Here is an 18401-nt window from a genome sequence, read left to right as displayed (position 1 = left end):
CCGCGAGCCCTTTGACGACCGCGCTCCAGGAGCTATCGGCTAGTCAAACAGGAGTGGCACGAACGCCCCTTATCGGCCGAGCTCCCTCCCTAGGGGCACAGAGGCCGGGCTGGGAACAACAGGAGCTGGCGTGTGCAGACGCCAGGGTAAATCTGGGGTGTGTGGCACCCACCTCCAGCGTGGGTATGTACAGCCGGAAACCGATAGAAGAAGGACTTTAATTGACATAAGCAACAGAGGGTCCTGTGGCACCTTTAAGACTAACAGAAGTAGTGGGAGCATAAGCTTTCGTGGGTAAGAACCTCACTTCTTCAGATGCAAGTGAAGTGAGGTTCTTACCCACGAAAGCTTATGCTCCAATACTTCTGTTAGTCTTAAAGGTGCCACAGGACCCTCTGTTGCTTTTTACAGATTCAGACTAACACGGCTACCCCTCTGATACTTTAATTGACATCTGTATCTTCAGCGCTTCAGTCCCATTGTTTGCTCTGGGGGATAAAGCGGTTCCCTTGCTCCAGTCTCGACTCCTGCCATTGAAATTTAGGGTGATACTTAGCACCTGTCGAAACAGCTGCTTCACCCCAGAGGCAGCCGCAGCTCATGTCCGGTTTATGTCCACCCCATTACAGCCTCCGTCTCAGGGCTCATGGGGGACAGCTTCGGTCGAGATTGCTGGTCGCACCACAGCAATGAAAGTCTGGGCAGGGGCCCTCCCCCTCCCCGGGTGAGAGTGGGGGGCTGCGCGTCGGGAGTGAGGGGCACCGGCAGAGCTGGGGGGCACGGCTGGGCTAGCAGGGGCTGCGGGTCGGGAGTGAGGGGCACCAGCAGAGTGGAGGGCACGGCTGGGCTAGCAGGGGCTGCGGGTCGGGAGTGAGGGGCACCAGCAGAGCTGGGGGGCACGGCTGGGCTAGCAGGGGCTGCGGGTCGGGAGTGAGGGGCACCAGCAGAGCTGGGGGGGGGGGCAGGGCTGGGCTAGCAGGGGCTGCGGGTCGGGAGTGAGGGGCACCGGCAGAGCTGGGGGTTTGTTCTACTCACCTGCAGTTTCTGAGACTGAATTAGGCAGGGGGACGAGGGTCACGACTCAGATTTGCAGCAGCAGCATCGTGTACGGGAGTGATACAAGTGACAGGCTGGGAACCCCGGGTCCCACGCCCCAGCCCTGAGCCAGCCAGTCCCTGCCCTGGGGCCGGATCAGAGCCAGCGCCCTCTAGAGGGGAAATACATTTAGTACTGTATTAAGTTACTTGTATATAAAAATCTCTTAATAAAGAAAACTATATAATAAGAAATAAAATATATGATGCAGTGATAAAATACTAGATCATGAATTCTTAGGTACAATATGAATAAGTAATAAAAATAGTGGTTGATCATGTAATGAGAGAAATTTAATACTAAAACTATTAATAATGACCCGTGCCTTATGACAATACACTAGCACTGCGATAATTAATAATAGCGGCTTATTAAAATCAAACAGGGGTGTATAAGCGACATTCACAAGTTATCTCCCCACAGAGACAAGCGGAGAAACGCCATGACGTCGAGCGCAGGGCCCCACCAGCCCAGCCGTTAATGGATTACAAATGAGTTTTTCACACACAGCAGCACATACCTGAGTGGGACTAGCTGGTTGAAGAATTAATCTGCATGGCGTGTATTTATATGTAGTGATACACGCATCACGTGGTCTAACACATCTTCCCGGGAGCTGGAGAGTTTCCCAGGAAATCTGCCAGCCAAAAAACCCAACCCTGCACCCTGCCAGCACAAGTGATTATTACGGATTAGGATTATTATTAGGGTTAGGATTATTGCAAGTCAGCCTAGGCCATTGTGCCGAATGCAACGAGCGGAGAAAGGGGAGCTGAGATCAGAATCCGGCTCTCACCCCACGGCAGTCAGGGTGTGACTCCGGATTGACCCCGGGGGAGCTGAGATCAGAATCCAGCCATGATCCCGTCTACACTGGGGCTGGATTTCGATCTCAGATCCCCCGGAGTAAATCCTGAATTCTCTCAGGTGACTCCGGCCCTCACACAACCCGGCAGGCAAATAAAAAGAACGTTTTAAAAAATCTCCTGGTTCGTAACCAAAATCTCAGGATTTTTAGGCCAAATCTCAGGATTTTCGGGGCCGGGACCCGTGACTATTCGGCACTTAGGAATCCCAGGCTGGGGCGGTTCATGGTTCCATGTGTGCCCTGGGCAGTGCCCAGGGGATTTGCCAGCAGACTGTGGATTGTGTTTGTTTTGTTGTTATCTATTAACCCAACGTCCTCACCTCCTTGTTCTGAGAAACTGCTCCCAGCTGCCAGCTGGTAATCAGCTTGTTTGGGTTGGGCGGGCCCCCCTCGGTGCCCCCACTTCCTTTGGGGTCCGGAGAACACAAGGGAAAGGTGGTTTTGTTTCGGGCTGACCCCTGCAAGGGGCGCCCTCCCACAGTGAGACAGGCGTGTCCTGCCTCAGTTTACCATTCAGACCCCGCTTTGCCCCTCTCCTCCACCGCGGGGTCGCTTCACCCACCTGGGAAAGGGAGCTCGTCCCACGCCGAGTCTTTCTACCCCCTGCTGGGTTCCCCGGCTCCCGCCCGTTTCCTCCAGGAGCTCCGATGAAATCCCTCCCCGTTCTCACGCACCTTCCTCCAGCACCCGTCTGCTCCCCTTTGCTCAGCTGCTGGTTGGGTCATTTCCAAAGGCCCCCGTCGGGCAGCTAACCCATCCCAGATGAACTGGACCTTAAAGAGCCCGGTGGCCGGGGGACAGGGTCGAAGCCACCCCCCACGGGGAAATCCACTTTGCTTTGGGCTTGCCAAGGATCAAGGAATGACTGGTTTTGTCTGGGTCTCAGAGAGCCCCAGGGGAAACATTGTGTTGTCGGGGTCACAGACACAACAAAGCGGCAGTTGTTGTGTCTGGGTCGTAGACGCCGCTCAGGGGCGTCTGATTTCTCCCCATCGCAGCCACAACACGGCAACGGCAATGTCTGGGTTGCAGACAACACAAAGGGCAACTCTAGCTCTGTCTGGCTGCAAAGGCCGAGAAGGAGAATTTCTTGTGTTCGGGGCAGCGGGAACACGGGGACGCTTGTTTTGTTTGGGTCGCAGCCAGAGACTCTGGATGCTTTTGTCTGGGCTGCAGATACACCCCACAAAGTGTTGTGTGGTGCGGGTGTAAGACACAACCCAGCCTTGTCTGTTGCGTCCTGGTCGCAGACACAAAGCAGCAGCATCTGTTTCCTGCGCGTTGTGGACAGGGGGCTTTCTCGGCACAGACCCTGTGGACCTCACGGCCGTCCCTGGCCTCCGCCCGTCCACGCCAAGCACCAGGCACCTTTCTTTGATGTGCCTCCTGCACCGTAAACACGGAGCCCGGCAAATAGTCCCTACCAAAACCAGGCCCTGCAATGCACACTGGGGAGAGGGCAGGAGACCCTGCCGCATGCACAGTCTGCGGACAGCGCCCAGACACCACGGGGCTGTGGGCCAGAGGAAGAACCGAAGGAGAATCGGACCGAACGCGGGGCGATGTCTGTTTGCTTCGGGACACAGCTGTAAAAACTCCGGGTTCTGGGTTTCAACGACAGGCCAGGGACGTTTGCAGCAGCGAATGTGGTTGGTTGTTTGGTTCCAGGCCAACGCTTCCCACCCACCCGCGAGCCCTTTCGCGACCTCTCTCCAGGAGCTATCGGCTAATCAAACAGGTGTGGAACGAACGCCCCTTATCGTCCGAGCTCCCTCCCTAGGGGCACAGAGGCCGGGCTGGGAACAACGGGAGCTGGCGTGTGCAGACGCCAGGGTAAATCTGGGGTGTGTGGCACCCACCTCCAGGAAGCCGATATAAGGAGGCCATGAACTGAGGTCTCCAGCTTCAGCGGTTGGCCCAGGGAAAGGTAAGTGGCGTGGCTGGAGCGTTCCTGCTCCGATCTTGGGTCGGCTGCTGAAGTTTGGGGTTAGGGTTTGGATCTCTACAAACGGCCGCTCCACCCCAGAGCTAGCTGCATCTCAGCGTTGGGTGAGGGGGTCCCTGTATAAACAGCCCTCGCGCTCCACCCCAGAGCTGGCTGCATCTCAGCGTTGGCTGAGGGGGTCCCTGTATAAACAGCCCTCGCGCTCCACCCCAGAGAGGCCGCCTCTCAGGTTCAGCTGATGTTAGACGGGTTTAGTAGGAATTTTCCAGTTCCTGGTGCCTGGACATGAGCCTTTGTAGGAAATGAATGGTTTGAAAGCAACAAATCCAGGCAAATTCCCCCCCCCCCGTCTCTGTTCTCAGACGTTCTGCCGAGATCCCCAGCCAGGATGCTCCGGTTCCTTCTCCTCGTGGCGATTGGCGCCAGCGTCTGCAGAGGTAGGAGCTAAGGGTGGGGTGCTGGGTAGGAAAGGGTGCGAGCAGGGCGTGACTTGTGCTGCGTTTGGATGGGAGACGCTTAGAGTGGGGGTGGGGGTCCTCGCTCCCCAGAGTCCGTGCTGTCCTGAGCGCCAGGCGAGGGGTCCCAGTGTGCCCAGCCCCCCCCCGCCCCAGAGGGGCCGCGTCCCAGCGCTGGGCGAGGGGTCCCCATGTGCCCAGCCCCCGCCCTGCATCTCAAGTCTGATTTATCTTCCTGCAGGTCAAGACCAAGCTGTAGCAGCCTCGTTCTCCGGGCTCTATGGAGGCACCGGGGGGGACGAATTCTCCCAAACCAATTTTGAGATTGTTGGGCCCATCACTGCAATGAAGATCTGGACAGGCATCCTGACCCTCCATGGGTGAGATCTGGGACAGTGAGGGCCTGCGGGTCGGGAGTGAGGGGCACCAGCAGAGGTGGGGGGCAGGGCTGGGCTGGGCTAGCAGGGACTGCGGGTCGGGAGTGAGGGGCACCGGCAGAGCTGGGCGGGGGCAGGGCTGGGCTAGCAGGGGCTGCGGGTCGGGAGTGAGGGGCAGCGGCAGAGCTGGGGGGGGCAGGGCTGGGCTAGCAGGGGCTGCGGGTCGGGAGTGAGGGGCACCGGCAGAGCTGGGCGGGGGCAGGGCTGGGCTGGCAGGGGCTGCGGGTCGGGAGTGAGGGGCACCGGCAGAGCTGGGGGGGGCAGGGCTGGGCTGGCAGGGGCTGCGGGTCGGGAGTGAGGGGCACCGGCAGAGCTGGGGGGGGGCAGGGCTGGGCTAGCAGGGGCTGTGGGTCGGGAGTGAGGGGCACCGGCAGAGCTGGGGGGGGGCTGGGCTAGCAGGGGCTGCGGGTCGGGAGTGAGGGGCAGCGGCAGAGCTGGGGGGGGCAGGGCTGGGCTAGCAGGGGCTGCAGGTCGGGAGTGAGGGGCACCGGCAGAGCTGGGGGGGGCTGGGCTGGCAGGGGCTGCGGGTTGGGAGTGAGGGGCACCGGCAGAGCTGCGGGGGGCAGGGCTGGGCTAGCAGGGGCTGCAGGTCGGGAGTGAGGGGCACCGGCAGAGCTGGGGGGGGCAGGGCTGGGCTAGCAGGGGGCTGCGGGTCGGGAGTGAGGGGCACCGGCAGAGCTGGGGGGGGCAGGGCTGGGCTAGCAGGGGGCTGCGGGTCGGGAGTGAGGGGCACCGGCAGAGCGGGGGGGGGCAGGGCTGGGCTGGCAGGGGCTGCGGGTCGGGACTGAGGGGCACCCTGCCATCCCCCCAGGATCCAGGTTCGCTACGGGAACGCGTGGAGCAGTGTGAACGGGGCGGCCTGGGGCACGCTGGTGCAGATGGATCTGGAGCCGGGCGAGAGCGTCGTGCAGGTCCAGGGCAGCTACAGTTACTGGGTCGTCACCTCGCTGACCTTCACCACCAGCCTGGGCCGCACCTTCCTCTTCGGGAACCAGAGCGGGGGCACCTTCCTGGCGCTGCCCCCGGCCCCGGGCTCCGTGCTGCGGGCCGTCAGCGGCCGGGCCGGCTCCTACCTCTATGCCATCGGCTTCCACTGGGGCGCCCCCCCTGCCAAGGGGGCACCCTGCAGCACCTGAGTCTGGGGAGGAGCCGCCGGGCTGTGCCGCCAGGGAGCCAATAAACTCGTCCGCTGCAGCCAGCCTCATGTCTCGGGTCTGTGTGAGACGCGCGCGGCCAGCGGGGGCCCCAGGGGCACCCCCGCCCCGTCCCACAGCCTCGGGCTGGCGTCCCGGACGCCTGGGCCCCAATCCCCATCCGAGTCTCTGGGGGCACTGCGGGGCCCTGAGTGAACCTGTCCCGAACACCTGGGTCCCGTTCCCCATCCCGGACGCCTGGGTCCCAGTCCCCATCCATTCCCTCCCCACCATCCCGGACACCTGGGTCCCATTTCCCCTCCCTCCCCTCCCCACCATCCCGGACACCTGGGTCCCATTTCCCCTCCCTTCCCTCCCCACCATCCCGGATACCTGGGTCCCACTCCCTGTCCCAGTCTCTAGGGGCGCTGCAGGGCCCTGCAGGGAGCAGTCCCGGACGCCTGGATCCGGTTCCTAATCCTAGTCACTGTCCAGTGCCCCAGGGAGCCCCACATGTCCCACCCCAGAGGGACCGCGTCCCAGCGCCGGGCGAGGGGTCCCCATGTGCCCAGCCCCCCAGAGGGGCCGCGTCCCAGCGCCGGGCGAGGGGTCCCCATGTGCCCAGCCCCCCAGAGGGGCCGCGTCCCAGCGCCAGGCGAGGGGTCCCCATGTGCCCAGCCCCCCAGAGGGGCCGCGTCCCAGCGCCGGGCGAGGGGTCCCCATGTGCCCAGCCCCCCAGAGGGGCCGCGTCTCAGTGCCGGGCGAAGGGTCCCCATGTGCCCAGCCCCCCAGAGGGACCGCGTCCCAGCACCGGGCGAGGGATCCCCATGTGCCCAGCCCCCCAGAGGGGCCGCGTCCCAGCGCCGGGTGAGGGGTCCCTATGTGCCCAGCCCCCCAGAGGGGCCACGTCCCAGCGCCAGGCGAGGGGTCCCTGGATAAACCATTGTTATCAGACTAAGAGGAGGAATATTTGCAGGTGTCCTTGGGGGGAGTTAGAGGGGGAGGTTCTGGGAATTGTAGCAAAGGATTGTGGGTAAGTAGGTAAAATCCACTTCTTCATGCCCGAGTATCGGGGACATCACAGCCTCACTTCTGACCCAGGCATTTGCCTTCTCGTCCACCCAGCAGACAGGCAAGACTCTTCCTTTGGGTCAGCTGCCTCAGTTTCCCAGTCACTTCGGGCCAGCGTTTCACACCTGATTCCACGCACGGCCTCCTGGGTCGACCCAAACACCGCTTGGTGCCGCTTACACCCACAATACAAACGCCAGCGCAGACACGCCCGGCTGTATCCTCCATCCTAACAACAACACGGGTCTCAGGACCGGCTGGACGCTCCCACCAGGGCCTCGGCCCAGGAGGTGCCTCCCATAATGGCCGGACTGCAGAGGAGGGAAGGAAAAAACTCCCACAAAACTTGTCTCTAAAAAACTTGTCTCTTAAGACGCTATAACGGACGTCACTGTTAGTTACCGGCCCCTCGCTAAGGCTGGATCGGCAGCTAGGCCAAGATTCATGGTTACGCCTCTTTCTCCAGCTCGATTTCTGATCCTATTTTGCCGTATTTCTTCCCAACGCCGGGATTCAGTGTCTCAGACCCATTCTTCACTGCCCCTCTGCCCGATTATCCAGATTTCCATCACCGCAATCCTAACGCTAAAGCAGGCGAATGCTGGCACTCCAAGGGGCGCTGCAAACGGCACCGAAATGACTCTTTTCTTTCGCATCATCTCAGTCTTTGGGGGGGGGGGTTCACGCGGCTCGTGCTCCTCGCCAAACCCACGGTTCACTTTCTCTTAGGCCCGGCACCGGCCGATCGCCCCACAGCTCCGAAGTGCCGAAGTCCGGTTAGAAAATAGGATTTAGTCTTCAAAATCAGTGAGGTGCTGAGCGCAGCAACACCAGAATCCCTTTGCAAATCCGGGCCTCTACGGGGGGGAAACAATCCAGCTCGTCGTACATTTCAAGATGCTCCGGTTTCGCCAAACTCAGCCAGCCCGTCTCTCGTTGTGATTTCTTTGGGCCAGCCTCCTGGGCTGGACACGTACGACTCCATCTACAGCCTGGGCAGCTTGGCCGTTAATTGCGACGTCCCCGCGTGTCGGTTAGTCGTGCTCACACGCAGGCGTCTCGTTTTCACCATGGTCGCGGACGGTCCCTATTCCTCGCTGATTGGTGTCACGGACGCCGGTGTTCGCTGCGGGGACCTGTACCTATAAAAACCAAGAGGGATTTAGGTCAAAAGTCAATGAGCCCTGCAGGGGGAAGGGGGGCACCTATCTGTGATGGGGCAAGCAAAGTGGAATCATGATTCTTGCGTTCTCTCCCCGGCTCTGGGAGGAGAGTGGGGGCTGGTGGGTTAGAGCAGGGGGGGCTGGGAGCCCGGACTCCTGGGTTCTCTCCCCGGCTCTGGGAGGAGAGTGGGGGCTGGTGGGTTAGAGCAGGAGAGCTGGGAGCCAGGACTCCTGGGTTCTCTCCCTGGTGCTGGGAGAGGAATGGGGTCTGGTGGGTTAGAGCAGGGGGGGGCTGGGAGCCAGGACTCCTGGGTTCTCTCCCGGCTCTGGGAGGGGAGTGGGGTCTAGTCGACCAGAGCTAACTCTGTGACCCATAGAAAATAGATTTCCTCAATGCTCTTGGCAACCCAAACACAAGGAGGTTTTCCCTGTGGGATTTTTGCCACGCGACGAAGCCGTCTGGAGACCCCCTGCAATGTCTGTAGCCTGCGAGTGGGAGGGAGGTGGGAGTCTCTGGCAGCTGGGAGCGGTTACATAGGAACAAGGAGGCGAGAAAGTTGGATGAAGAGATAGCCAAAGACAAATACAGTCCGTGTATCTGCTGCCAATCACCTGGGAACGGCCGGTGATACACGAGGAACCATAAACCCACCCCAGCCTGGGACCCGTAAATGCTGGGAAATCCCTAGGCTGGGCCCTGAAAAGCCTGAGCTTTTCTTTACTAATCAGGAGATTTAAAAAAATGTTTTTCAGGATTTACTCCAGGGGATCTGAGATTAAAATCCGGCCGCAGTGTAAATGGGTTCGGGGCTGAATTCGGATCTCGGGTCCCCTGGGGGTCAATCCGGAGTCACTCCCTGACTGCAGAGGGGTGAGGGCTGGATTCTGATCTCAACTTCCTCTTTTCTATTCTTGGCATTCGGCACAAGCGGCTTTGCAGCCAGACAGACCTAGCGTTGCCCTTTGTGTTGTCTGCAACCCAGACATTGCCGTGTTGTGGCTGTGACGGAGAGGACCCAGGAGTCCTGGCTCCCACCCCCCCTGCTCTAACCCACTAGACCCCAGTCCTCACCCTGAGCCGGGATAGAACCCAGGAGTCCTGGCTCCCCCTCCCCCAGCTGCTTCGAGCACAGAATAACCCCGGCTCCTTAAATCAGCTTCCTTGTGCGTCCATGTCTCCGCTAGGGCCTGGGGCCCGTGAGAGGAGGAGAAAGGGCTTAATACTGCTGCTAAATCCGGAGTCACCCCTGACAGCAATGGGGGCAGGAGCAGGTTCTGATCCCAGCTCCCCTGGGGTCAATCAGGAGTCACACCATGACTGGAAAGGGAGCAGGAGCAGGTTCTGATCCCAGCTCCCTCAGGGCGGATCCGGAGTCACTCCTGACAGCAATGGGGGCAGGGCCGGGTTCTGATCCCAGCTCCCCCAGGGTCAATCCGGAGTCACACCCTGTTACTCCAGCCTTGCCAGAACCCTGAAGGCCAATAAAAGACCCCGGCATTTCCCAGGCTCGTGGCGCGGTCGGGCTGAAGGGGCCGCGAGGATCCCCCTGAAGACGCGTCGCTTCAGCCCTCCCAGGGTTCGCCCCGACTCTCAGAACATTCCCCGGCAGTGCAGAAGCTTTTCGGCCCCGTTTCAGGATTTTGAACCCCCCCAAATCCCTGGGTTTCTCAGCACCCGGCCTGGGAACTTTTCACCTCCTGGGCCGCGGTTCCCAGCCGCTCCTGGGCAGCGCCCACATGATTCGCCCACAAGCACCAGGGATTGTGTTTGGCTGGAGCTACAGCTGGAGCTAACGCTCTTCCTTGTCGCTCCCAAAACGCTGCCAGCAGCGCTCAGCAGGGCGGGACGGGCCCAGGCAGACCCAGCCTTCAACCTCCCTCCTCCCGGCTAAGGACAGCGGGATCTGGCGCATTAGCCCCGCGGTGGAGGCGGGTTCGTTTGGGCTGCCCGGGGAGACGTCGCCCTTTGTCTGGGGAGCCCCCGGGTTGCAGCGGACGGGTTTTGGCCGGGTTGCAGGGACAGGCCAGGGAAGTCGCCCGGTTCGGGTTGCAGGCGGCACAAGGGACGCCGCGTTTGGGTGAAGGGAAAATTTCCGTCGTGTGCGTCGGGAACGGGGCCCGAACGCAGAGAGTCGCCCGCCCAGCTCCCAAAGCCGGCAGCCGTTGGGCGGCTCCGAGAGGTTCCCGTGTACCTGCGACCGACGGGCCACAGCGTGAAACTAACCCGTCCCCGTCCCAGACGAAAAGGAGTTAAACCAGATCCGGCTTCGGTCCCCAGAGCCCCACGGCAAAGCCCCGCTCAGCAGCCCTGGACCGGATCCAGCCGGGGAGGTGGTGGGATCCCCTGGGTCCCTTTCTGTGGCCCCCGTCTCGTCAGATCAAGGTCCCAGGAGGCGAGTGGCCCCTCCTTGTTTGTCCCCCAACTAGGCCCAATGCCCAACTCGGCAATTTGGGGTCGTGGCAACAGACCCGTGGCCTCCCCCCCACAACCCGCTCTGACCCCTGGCACAGTTTCCAGGCTACCGACACCTGCTCTAACCACTAGGTCTGACCCATGACCGCCCACCACCTCCTCGCTGACAGAATAAACAGCCCCCAACTACACACCCCTGAGAATCCAAGAAACCGGAGAGCAGAGTTTCATGCGTTAGGGTTTTAATTAGCACCTCGTTAGCGCAAACAGGCTGCAGTTAATCAACAACTAATTATGGCAAAGCATTGGTACCACCCTGCCCGAAGGAGAGGGTACAAGCAGGTAAACACACAGCGATAGGGGTTAGCCTGCGGAACAGCCCGCCACTTGATTTTCCTGCTTGTTAATTTCATGAGATAATGTAACCCTCTCTCCCCTCGCTGCCCCCAAAACCACCGACCCTCCCCCCAATCCCTCTCTCCTCTCGCTGTCCCCCAAAACCACTGACCCTCCCCCCAATCCCTCTCTCCTCTCGCTGCTCCCCGAACCCACCGACCCTCCCCCGATCCCTCTCTCCTCTCGCTGCCCCCCAAAACCACCGACCCTCCCCCAATCCCTCTCTCCTCTTGCTGCTCCCCAAAACCCACGACCCTCCCCCAATCCCTCTCTCCCCTCACTGCCCCCCAAAACCACCAACCCCTCCCCCCATCCTTCTCTCCCCTCACTGCTAATTAATCAACTGCTACTTCTAGTAAGGAATTGGCTTTGATCTCTGGCCTGGAAGCGAAGAAGGGAAATGGAGGAAAGCTGCCCTTAGCCTGGGGAACTCCCTGGCACTGGGACCCCGCCGTGGCGCTCTCATTCCCGTGTCCGAGGTTCAGCCCAGTGCATGGCGATGCCCGTGAGGCACGACCCGCTGTAGTGCCCCGTGACGAAGACCAGGTACTCGGTGCGGGACAGCGGGACGGCGTTGAAGGAGTTGCCGTACGGCTGGCCGAAGAAGAAGATGCGCCCCCTGGTTGGTGGAGATGATGAGCTGGTAGACGTAGCTGTAATGTTTGCCTGAGATCTGCGTGGATCCGCTCGCAGGGTAACAGGGTCACCTCGAGCGCCGTCCCCGTCTTGGACCCATACAGGTCGGCCCACCGGTGCCCGAACTGGAGCTGGATGCTGGGGGGGGGGCAGAGGCATGAGAGCAGCCCCCCAAGATCTGGGTAGAGCCCCCCAAATCCACCGACCCTCCCCCCATCCCTCTCTCCCCTCACTGCCCCCAAATCCACAGACCCTCCCCACACCCCTCTCTCCCCTGACTAACTCCCAAACCCACCGACCCTCCCCCCAATCCCTCTCTCCTCTCACTGCTCCCAAAACCCAAACCCACCCCCCAATCCCTCCCTCCACTCACTGCTCCCCAAACCCAAACCCCCACCACCACCACCACGCACCCGCTGATGTAGCTGTTGCAATGCTCCCAGATCCGGAGAGCCGTGATGGGGCCCCATCGGTCCGGCCCTGAGTAGGAAAACGGGGTCCCCGAACTCGAGCCGAACTCCCCGGAATACGAGTGTCGGCGCTGGCCTGGAACGAGGGAGCGAGAGAAAGAACGAGTGAAACTGGATCAGAGCCAGATTTATACACTGAATCGGGAGGGGCTGTGGGTCAGGAGTGAGGGGCGCCGGCAGAGCTGGGGGGGGGGCGGAGGCTGCGGGTTGGGAGTGAGGGGCACCGGCAGAGCTCGGGCGGGCGGGGGCTGCGGGTTGGGAGTGAGGGGCGCCTGCAGAGCTCAGGGGGGGCGGGGGCTGTGGGTTGGGAGTGAGGGGGCACTGGCAGAGCTGGGGGGGCGGGGGCTGCAGGTCGGGAGTGAGGGGCACTGGCAGAGCTGGGGGGGGCGGGGGCTGTGGGTTGGGAGTGAGGGGCGCCGGCAGAGCTGGGGGGGGCGGGGGCTGCGGGGCGGGAGTGAGGGGCGCCGGCAGAGCTCAGGGGGGCGGGGGCTGTGGGTTGGGAGTGAGGGGCACTGGCAGAGCTGGGGGGGCGGGGGCTGCAGGTCGGGAGTGAGGGGCACTGGCAGAGCTGGGGGGGGCGGGGGCTGTGGGTTGGGAGTGAGGGGCGCCGGCAGAGCTGGGGGGGGCGGGGGCTGCGGGGCGGGAGTGAGGGGCGCCGGCAGAGTTGGGGGGGGCGGGGGCTGCGGGGCGGGAGTGAGGGGCGCCGGCAGAGCTGGGGGGGAGACCAGGGCTGGGCTAGCAGGGGGCTGTGGGTCAGGAGTGAGGGGTGCCGGCAGAGCTGGGGGGGCGGGGGCTGCGGGTCGGGAGTGAGGGGCACCGGCAGAGCTGGGGGGGGGGGCTGCGGGTTGGGAGTGAGGGGTGCCGGCAGAGCTGGGGGAGGCTGGGGCTGGGCTAGCAGGGGCTATGGGTCGGGAGTGAGGGGCACCGGCAGAGCTGGGGGGGCAGGGCTGGGCTAGCAGGGGGCTGTGGGTCAGGAGTGAGGGGCGCCGGCAGAGCTGGGGGGGGAGAGGGGGCTGCGGGTCGGGAGTGAGGGGCGCCGGCAGAGCTGGGGGGGGCGGGGGCTGCGGGTCGGGAGTGAGGGGCACCTGCAGAGCTGGGGGATGCGGGGGCTGCGGGGCGGGAGTGAGGGGCGCCGGCAGAGCTGGGGGGGGCGGGGGGCTGTGGGTTGGGAGTGAGGGGCGCCGGCAGAGCTGGGGGGGCGGGGGCTGCGGGGCGGGAGTGAGGGGTGCCGGCAGAGCTGGGCGGGGAGAGGAGGCTGCGGGTCGGGAGTGAGGGGCGCCGGCAGAGCTGGGGGGGGAGAGGGGACTGCGGGTCGGGAGTGAGGGGCGCCGGCAGAGCTGGGGGGGGCGGGGGCTGTGGGTTGGGAGTGAGAGGCACCGGCAGAGCTAGGGGGGCGGGGGCTGTGGGTTGGGAGTGAGGGGCGCCGGCAGAGCTGGGGGGGCGGGGGCTGCGGGTCGGGAGTGAGGGGCGCCGGCAGAGCTGGGGGGTGCGGGGCTGCGGGGCGGGAGTGAGGGGCGCCGGCAGAGCTGGGGGGGCGGGGGCTGCGGGGCGGGAGTGAGGGGTGCCGGCAGAGCTGGGGGGGGAGAGGAGCTGCGGGTCGGGAGTGAGGGGCGCCGGCAGAGCTGGGGGCGGAGAGGGGACTGCGGGTCGGGAGTGAGGGGCGCCGGCAGAGCTGGGGGGGGCTGGGGGCTGTGGGTTGGGGAGTGAGAGGCACCGGCAGAGCTGGGGGGGGCGGGGGCTGCAGGTCGGGAGTGAGGGGCACTGGCAGAGCTGGGGGGGGCGGGGCTGTGGGTTGGGAGTGAGGGGCGCCGGCAGAGCTGGGGGGGGCGGGGGCTGCGGGGCGGGAGTGAGGGGCGCCGGCAGAGTTGGGGGGGGCGGGGGCTGCGGGGTCGGGAGTGAGGGGCGCCGGCAGAGCTGGGGGGGAGACCAGGGCTGGGCTAGCAGGGGGCTGTGGGTCAGGAGTGAGGGGTGCCGGCAGAGCTGGGGGGGCGGGGGCTGCGGGTCGGGAGTGAGGGGCACCGGCAGAGCTGGGGGGGGGGCTGCGGGTTGGGAGTGAGGGGTGCCGGCAGAGCTGGGGGAGGCTGGGGCTGGGCTAGCAGGGCTGTGGGTCGGGAGTGAGGGGCACCGGCAGAGCTGGGGGGGCAGGGCTGGGCTAGCAGGGGGCTGTGGGTCAGAGTGAGGGGCGCCGGCAGAGCTGGGGGGGGAGAGGGGGCTGCGGGTCGGGAGTGAGGGGCGCCGGCAGAGCTGGGGGGGGCGGGGGCTGCGGGTCGGGAGTGAGGGGCACCTGCAGAGCTGGGGGGTGCGGGGGCTGCGGGGCGGGAGTGAGGGGCGCCGGCAGAGCTGGGGGGGGCGGGGGCTGTGGGTTGGGAGTGAGGGGCGCGGCAGAGCTGGGGGGGCGGGGGCTGCGGGGCGGGAGTGAGGGGTGCCGCAGAGCTGGGGGGGGAGAGGAGGCTGCGGGTCGGGAGTGAGGGGCGCCGGCAGAGCTGGGGGGGGAGAGGGGACTGCGGGTCGGGAGTGAGGGGCGCCGGCATGAGCTGGGGGGGGCGGGGGCTGTGGGTTGGAGTGAGAGGCACCGGCAGAGCTAGGGGGGCGGGGGCTGTGGGTTGGGAGTGAGGGGCGCCGGCAGAGCTGGGGGGGCGGGGGCTGCGGGGTCGGGAGTGAGGGCGCACGGCAGAGCTGGGGGGTGCGGGGGCTGCGGGGCGGGAGTGAGGGGCGCCGGCAGAGCTGGGGGGGGGGGCTGTGGGTTGGGAGTGAGGGCGCAGGCAGAGCTGGGGGGCGGGGCTGCGGGGCGGAGGTGAGGGGTGCCGGCACAGCTGGGGGGGAGAGAGGGCTGCGGGGTCGGAAGTGAGGGGCGCGGCAGAGCTGGGGGGGGAGAGGGGACTGCGGGTCGGAGTGAGGGGCGCCGGCAGAGCTGGGGGGGAGGCGGTGGGCTGTGGGAGTGAGAGGCACCGCAGAGCTAGGGGGCGGGGCTGTGGGGTGTGGAGTGAGTGGGGCGCCGGCAGAGCTGGGGGGGGCGGGGGCTGCGGGTCGGGAGTGAGGGGCGCCGGCCAGAGCTGGGGGGTGCGGGGGCTGCGGGGCGGGAGTGAGGGGCGCCGGAGAGCTGGGGGGGCGGGGGCTGTGGGTTGGGAGTGAGGGGCGCGGCAGAGCTGGGGGGGCGGGGGCTGCGGGGCGGGAGTGAGGGGTGCCGGCAGAGCTGGCGGGGGAGAGGAGGCTGCGGGTCGGGAGTGAGGGGCGCCGGCAGAGCTGGGGGGGGCGGGGGCTGCGGGGCGGGAGTGAGGGGCGCCGGCAGAGCTGGGGGGGGCGGGGGCTGTGGGTTGGGAGTGAGGGGCACTGGCAGAGCTGGGGGGGGCGGGGGCTGTGGGCGGGAGTAGAGGGCACCGGCAGAGCTGGGGGTTGGTTCTACTCACGTTCCTTTTTCCCGGCCGAGTCTCCCAGGAGCAGGAGGGTCACGCCGAGGATTTGCAGCAGCAGCATCCTGTGTGGGAGCCGGCGACAGTCTGCGCGCCGGATCTCACCCCCCCACCTTGGGGTCTGTGGCCCTCCCAGGTGATCCCAGGTGGTTTTCTCCCCCCTGAGGTGGGTGCTGGCCCCACACCCGTCCAGGCGGGATGCCCGGGGCTGAGAGGGGCCCGTTACCCAGCCCGGCACCAGCTCACGCTCTCCTGTTCCAGCCCCGCTGAGCGATGACAATAGAGCCAGGCAGCCGGCAGCAGAAAGCGGCCGCAGGGACGGAGCCAGGCACCGCTCTGGTGCAGGAGGGAACCCCCGGGAGAGGGGCAGGATACGGCCCAGGGAAAGGCCGAGGAGATCTGGAATGGTGCAGCTCTCAGCTGCCGCTGGTAGGGTCCCCAAGCGCCCCCCCCAAAACCTCCGGAGACATGGCCAGGAAGCCGGCAGCAGAGAGGGGTCGCCGGACTGAGCCGGGCCATGGCTGGAAGCCGCTGGAGGCCGCCTGCGCCCTGGGAGGGGGAACCCCCCGTGAGGTGCCCGGGGCTCCCCGCACCCAGCGGACTCACGTGAGCCGGGTGAAGAGCCGGGGATGAACCCCAATGAGGGGGTGAACCCCAGAAGGTCACGGAGCGCTGGCACCAGGACAGATCCCGCGAGGAGCCCTGGAAAGGGAGCTGGGCCAGGCGCCTGGTCGCCCCGTGTGCAGAAGTGCCGGGCAGGTGCCCATGGGGCACTGACCCCCACAATTATCACCGGCTCAGCCCCCCCCCCCCGGCCCCGCCCATCACTGCCCCCTCGGCGCTGATACCCATCGCTTGCGCCAGACCCGGAGTGACTGAGATCAGTGACTTGCGGTGTAACGGCCCCTCCGGCCCCGCGACCAACGGCCCGGCCGAGAACCTCCCTCCGCCTCGCGCTGCCTTATCTTGGGGGGATGCTGTGAAATCACCACTCGGGAGTGTGTGTGTGGGGGGCGTCCGTTAGCTGTGGCCACAACCACGGCTAACGAGCTCCCTCTGACACAGCAAACCCTGCACCCAGCAACACCCCCTGGGACTGGTGCCCCCCTGTACCTCCAAACCCTACACCCAGCGACCTGTCCCCAGGGACTGGTGCCTCCCCACGTACCCCCAAACCCCTGCACCCAGCGACCCGCCCCAGGGACTGGTGCCCACACTTAGACCCCAAACCCTGCACCCAGCGACCCCCCCTGGCACTGGTGCCCCCTGTACCCCCAAACCCTGCACCCAGGCGACCCTCCCCCCAGGGACTGGTAGCCCCACGTACCACCAAACCTTGCACCAAACAACCATCCCCAGGGAGTGGTGCCCCCCTTCCCTCAAACCCTGCACCCAGCGACCGGCCAAAGGGACTGGTGCCCCCCTGTACCCCAAACCCTGCACCCAGAACCTGCTCCAGGGACTGGTGCTCCACGTACCTCCAAACCCTGCACCCAGCGACCTGCCCCAGACTGGTGCCCCCACGTTCCCCCACCTGCCCCTGCATACCCCCCAGGGACTGGTGCCCACATGTTCCCCCCCCAAACCCTGCACGCCACCGACCCACTCCAGGGACTGGTGCCCCCCTGTACCCCCAAACCCTGCACCCAGCGACCTGTCCCCAGGGATTGTGCCCCCCACCTACCCCCAAAACCCTGCACCCAGCGACCCCGCCAGGGACTGGTGCCCCCCTGTACCCCCAAACCCTGCACCCAGCGACCTGTCCCAGGGACTGGTGCCCCCCATGTTCTCCCAAACCTGCATCCAGCGATCCCCCCAGGGACTGGTGCCCACCCCTGTACCGCAAACCCTGCACCGAGCGACCCTGCCCCCAGGGACTGGTGCCCCCCATGTTTCTCCCCAAACCCTGCATCCAGCGATCCCCCCAGGGACTGGTGCCCCCCACATCCCCCAAACCCTGCACCGAGCGACCCTGCCCCCAGGGACTGGTGTCCCCCATGTTCCCCCCAAACCATGCACACGCTGCATGTCCAGCCGGCTCCGACCCACCTGCCCAATGAGCCCACGGGACGTGGTTTAGCAGCGAACGCGCCCGGCCATGGAGCTTTTGTGGTCTCGGGGCCATAGCTGCGGGGGGAGGTACAAGTGGGGGTGGGACCTCGGGGGAAGAGTCAGACTGCTGAGTAAGAATTTGCTATTTGAGGGTAGAACTGCTTTTCAAGGGACTTTCCCAAGGTCAGGTAGCGTGTCTGTGGCAAAACTGGAAAGACAACCCGGAATCGCGGAGTGACTCCAGCGTCTCTTGCCTGGCTGAGCCCCTGGCATGTGCCAGAGGAAACACATGGGGCCCTGGGATGTTGTCATGGGGCTGTGATGGTGGAAATCGAGTTGAGCCCTGATCCAAAGCCCCTTTGCAGGCAATGGGAATCTCCGCTGGCTTTGGATGTGACCTTTAGTGACTCTCACTGCAGTTCGGGGGCTTCAGGAGTTTTTATCCGGATGGTCTCGGAAGCAGGGTGGCCCTTTAACAGAGGCTCCCGGCCTTGTACAGCCCATTTATAATTACAGCCCAGACGGGAGAGGGGAACCACCGGGAATGCTGGGAAAGGCCAGACTACTTAAATCAAGCTTTGTGCTCGGTCTCGGGAACCCGGGGTGAGGTACTGACCGCGCCGGCGTGGGAGCTCTGTGCTAACGTAACTGAGGCAATAGATATTGAGCTTTCTCCGGATGATGTGCCCAGGAGGGGCTGATTGTAGGGAAGAGACCTAGGTGGCAAGGAGAATCTAGGGCATCAACAAGGAGGAAGGCTGTGGCTGTTTACCCTGGCAGGGAGGTTTCCTGCGGACGAGGCGCGGAGCTAACACCCCAGCTTGGTGGTTACAGGTCCCGCTAGCCCGGTGCTCCCC

The 18401-nt window shown here is 64.7% G+C and overlaps 1 protein-coding gene and 1 pseudogene across 1 annotated transcript; one reads left to right on the top strand and one right to left on the bottom strand.

The window, feature by feature from the left end:
- Positions 1-4296: 4296 nt before the first annotated feature.
- On the top strand, positions 4297-5936 carry LOC135895097 (zymogen granule membrane protein 16-like). Its single transcript, XM_065423167.1, has 3 exons — positions 4297-4345; positions 4605-4743; positions 5612-5936. Exons 1-3 carry the CDS (start codon positions 4297-4299, stop codon positions 5934-5936), a joined length of 513 nt encoding a protein of 170 aa, XP_065279239.1.
- A 5502-nt stretch (positions 5937-11438) lies between these two features.
- LOC135895099 (zymogen granule membrane protein 16-like) lies at positions 11439-15556 on the bottom strand (annotated as a pseudogene).
- Between the last annotated feature and the right edge of the window lie 2845 nt (positions 15557-18401).

Source organism: Emys orbicularis, unplaced genomic scaffold, assembly GCF_028017835.1.
Source record: "Emys orbicularis isolate rEmyOrb1 unplaced genomic scaffold, rEmyOrb1.hap1 scaffold_90, whole genome shotgun sequence".
Lineage (NCBI taxonomy): Eukaryota > Metazoa > Chordata > Testudines > Emydidae > Emys > Emys orbicularis.
This window is presented reverse-complemented; position numbering and strand designations above follow the sequence as displayed.

Excerpts from the sequence above, each read along its gene's own strand:
- LOC135895097 (XM_065423167.1), top strand. The coding sequence starts at position 4,297 with ATGCTCCGGTTCCTTCTCCTCGTGGCGATTGGCGCCAGCGTCTGCAGA. Across the intron at positions 4,346-4,604 it reads TGGCGCCAGCGTCTGCAGAG|GTCAAGACCAAGCTGTAGCA; the intron begins GTAGGAGCTAAG and ends ATCTTCCTGCAG. Across the intron at positions 4,744-5,611 it reads GGCATCCTGACCCTCCATGG|GATCCAGGTTCGCTACGGGA; the intron begins GTGAGATCTGGG and ends CCATCCCCCCAG.